Genomic DNA, 2,899 nt, shown 5'->3' on the forward strand with positions numbered 1-2,899 from the left:
TGTAACCTGAATCTTTGTTTAGGTTTTGGTTGGGGAGCGAGAATTGAAAAGCCAGGGCAAACACAGAGCAGATTTTTTTTTTTTAAGTCAAAAGTTAACGGGGCCATTTCCAATTTTTTTTTTCCCCTTTAATACTAAATCTGGAGTAAGTTGGCTTGTCCTGATAAAGATCTTAACATGTAGAGGAGAAGGCGGGTTTTCCTGAAGGAGGTGAGGCTATTCCTCCAGGAAAAGACTTTTCCCCCACACCCCTTCCCTCCCTTTATGTAAGGTTCCACCCTCTGGAAAACAAAACTTTTTTTTTTTTCTTTTCCTGGAGGAACAGACCTCAGTGAAGTTGGGAAAAGAATCTTAAGAAGAGTCCATCAGAGAATGTTTACAGCCACAGCGGCCTCTGGACGAAGACTTGCTTGTAGCATTCTTATTCTTCTCAGTGTCAGCTTTTATTAGAGCATTGGGGCGGGGGAGGGGGGAGATCGGCAGACACGGACAGCCTCTGACACTCTGGAGTTGGTATGAGATAAGCAGCCCTAGCAGTGCCATGTATTGGAAAAGCGATCAGATGTTTGTGTGTAAACTAGAAGAAAAGGACCTGCCGGAGCTGGCAATTCCCCCTGAGAAGGTGAGCGAGCTGACGCCTGGCCAGACCAGCTGAATCGCAGTTTCCTTGAAACGCTAGCTGTTTGGGTTCCTAAACGATGTTCAGAAATTACCTGTAACGACCTCATCTTCAGACCTGGCAATTTTTTTTTTTTTCAGTTACGTAGTAGCGTTAGTCAGTAATCATTGCCTCCCCTCCCCGCTAGCTCACTTAACCTGAGGCATGGAGACTGTAATTTGGGAGACGAAGCCCCGAGCCTAAGGCGCTCTCGGGTACATGTGAGTCGTGTTTTTGTTCTAACTTGCCGAGGTGATCGTGGCGGTCTGGGGGAGCGAGTCGGGAGGTCCGGGTGACTGTCGGGTGGGACCAAACAGAGGCACAGTTCCTTGAGCCTGGATGCCCGCGGACGCTTGCCCTCCCTAAGGCGCGCCTCAGGCTGCAGGGCGATCGGCGCTGCGGCGGGCCCACAGCGAAACAGAAAGAGACGTGGCTTCCGGGAGGCCTCGGGGGCTCCCAGGGCTGGCCAGGAGGGCTATTTTACTTACGATTCCAAAAGAAGCAAACCCCAGGATACGCGAGTCACACGGTTCCTAAAGCAGATTGGGGAAACTGACAAGCTCTCACCTCACTCTGGAGGCAAGACCCGTTGGTGTCTCGCGTTTTAAGTTTGAAAATCAACTGGAGCCTGTTTGAGCGCCTCAGTGGGACCCGCACTAGGCACCGCTGACTTTGTCTTTGCTCGGACGCTGGCGAGGAACACCCGGCGAACGCGGGGATTTCTGCTTAAACTCTCTTTGTGTCTGCGAGGACGCGGCCTCCGTGCGGCTGCGCTGGGTCCCGCATAGGGAGCGCACCGTAGGGTCCCCGCGGAGGCCCCGGGGTACTCCGGGTTTGGACGGTAACTCGCGGTGTTCTGCTAGAAGAAGGGACGGAGGTAGGCTAGGAGTTAGAAATGCAGAGGTGTGAGCCGCTCGAGTTTCCCCCACCCCGCTACAGTTTTCCTAACAGAAGGCAAAAAACTCCCAGAAAAGCTGCGTTTTCGTTTAAGAGCAAAACTCCAGCAAAGGCTTGGAAACACTTGAGTATTGCGTGTTGTTACTTTAAAACATTGTGACCGAGGTTGGGTGAGTTTTTTAAATGGCACAAATTAAATTCAGCTGGATATTTTCCATTATTCGATACGCTTTTTGCGCTGGTTAAAAATAATCCTTTAGTAGCTCAAATGTTGACTTACTGAGGAATAAGTGGCAATTTACACCTTAAAGAGACGAGTGTAAATCACTCGCAGCTCTAATTGCTGCAAGTTTACGAAAGAGCTGCTGGCTCGGTTTAATCTGAAGCATTTTCATTCAAATTGTCATCGGAACAAACACCAGGCTTCTTAAATCCCGCTGTAATTAGCTTTCAAGTATCCTATTAAACCTCTTCACCTTTCGGGCTATCCAATTCAAAAAGCCCCCTTTTAAAAATATATACGTGTCTTGCTCTTTTAATTGAGGTTATTAAAGAAATCAAGTTTCTTCCCGCATCCGCTCCTCAGTCTTCTTTTCTTCTCTCGCACTCTGCCTCTCCCCCCTCGTGCACCCCCTTTGGCCCGGTGATCCCCGCTCGGCTGTGATTGACGTCTAGAAAGAAAATGCTTTGTGCCGAGATGATTGTTATTAACTTGTTACCCCCGGTGAGAGCTGCGGAGCCGGAGCCCGGAGAGCGCGGCAGCGCGCGGGGCGAGCCCTCGGCTCTGGGTGGCCGCCTCGCCACGCGCTGGTGCTGCGCCGCCCCTGCCTGCGGCCCGCGACGGAGACTGCACGCCCGCCCGCTGGCCCGCGGCGCCCGCGCGCAGGAACCCTGACGGCTGCACGCGCGGCCCGCACGCTGGGGCCTTCATTAGCCCACTCCAAGTGCGGAGAAGCTGAGGCTCTGGGCCGCGCGTGCGGACTCTGAACTTCTCATTTGTTTCTCTCCACTTACCCCCCCGCCCCACTCCGCAGTGCCAGGGGCTCATGTCGGAGGAGTGCGGGAGTACTGCAGCCCTGGCGGCCGGGAGGACTCGAAAAGGCGCCGGGGAAGAGGGACTGGTGAGTGGAGAAGGACGCGGGTGCTGGCAGCACTGGCCAAGGGGAGCGGCCCAGGACGAAGGACCGTTGTCCCGCGCTCCTTCCTGGGCCCAACTGGCCCTGGGGGAGCGGGTGGAGGGAGGGTCTGGGGCGGGGCGAGGTGGAAAGTTGAGCCGGCGCGGCGGGCTGGGCAGGGCTGTAAGGCACCCCAGGTTCTTGAGGTCATGGGTGGCAGCCCCAGCGG

The 2,899-nt window shown here is 54.3% G+C and overlaps 1 protein-coding gene across 1 annotated transcript in view; it reads left to right on the top strand.

Annotated features, from left to right (window-relative positions):
* The first annotated feature begins 812 nt into the window (after positions 1-812).
* Positions 813-2,899, top strand: part of LHX8 (LIM homeobox 8) — a 22,398-nt gene continuing 20,311 nt past the window's right edge. The window contains exons 1-2 of the mRNA XM_039838471.1: positions 813-879; positions 2,590-2,676. Of these exons, the coding sequence (XP_039694405.1) occupies positions 2,602-2,676 (75 nt within the window). The 5' untranslated portion in view covers positions 813-879; positions 2,590-2,601. The remainder of the gene's footprint in view (positions 880-2,589; positions 2,677-2,899) is intronic.

Source organism: Pteropus medius, unplaced genomic scaffold (genome assembly GCF_902729225.1).
Source record: "Pteropus medius unplaced genomic scaffold, Ma_sr-lr_union100, whole genome shotgun sequence".
In the NCBI taxonomy this organism is placed as follows: Eukaryota; Metazoa; Chordata; class Mammalia; order Chiroptera; family Pteropodidae; genus Pteropus; species Pteropus medius.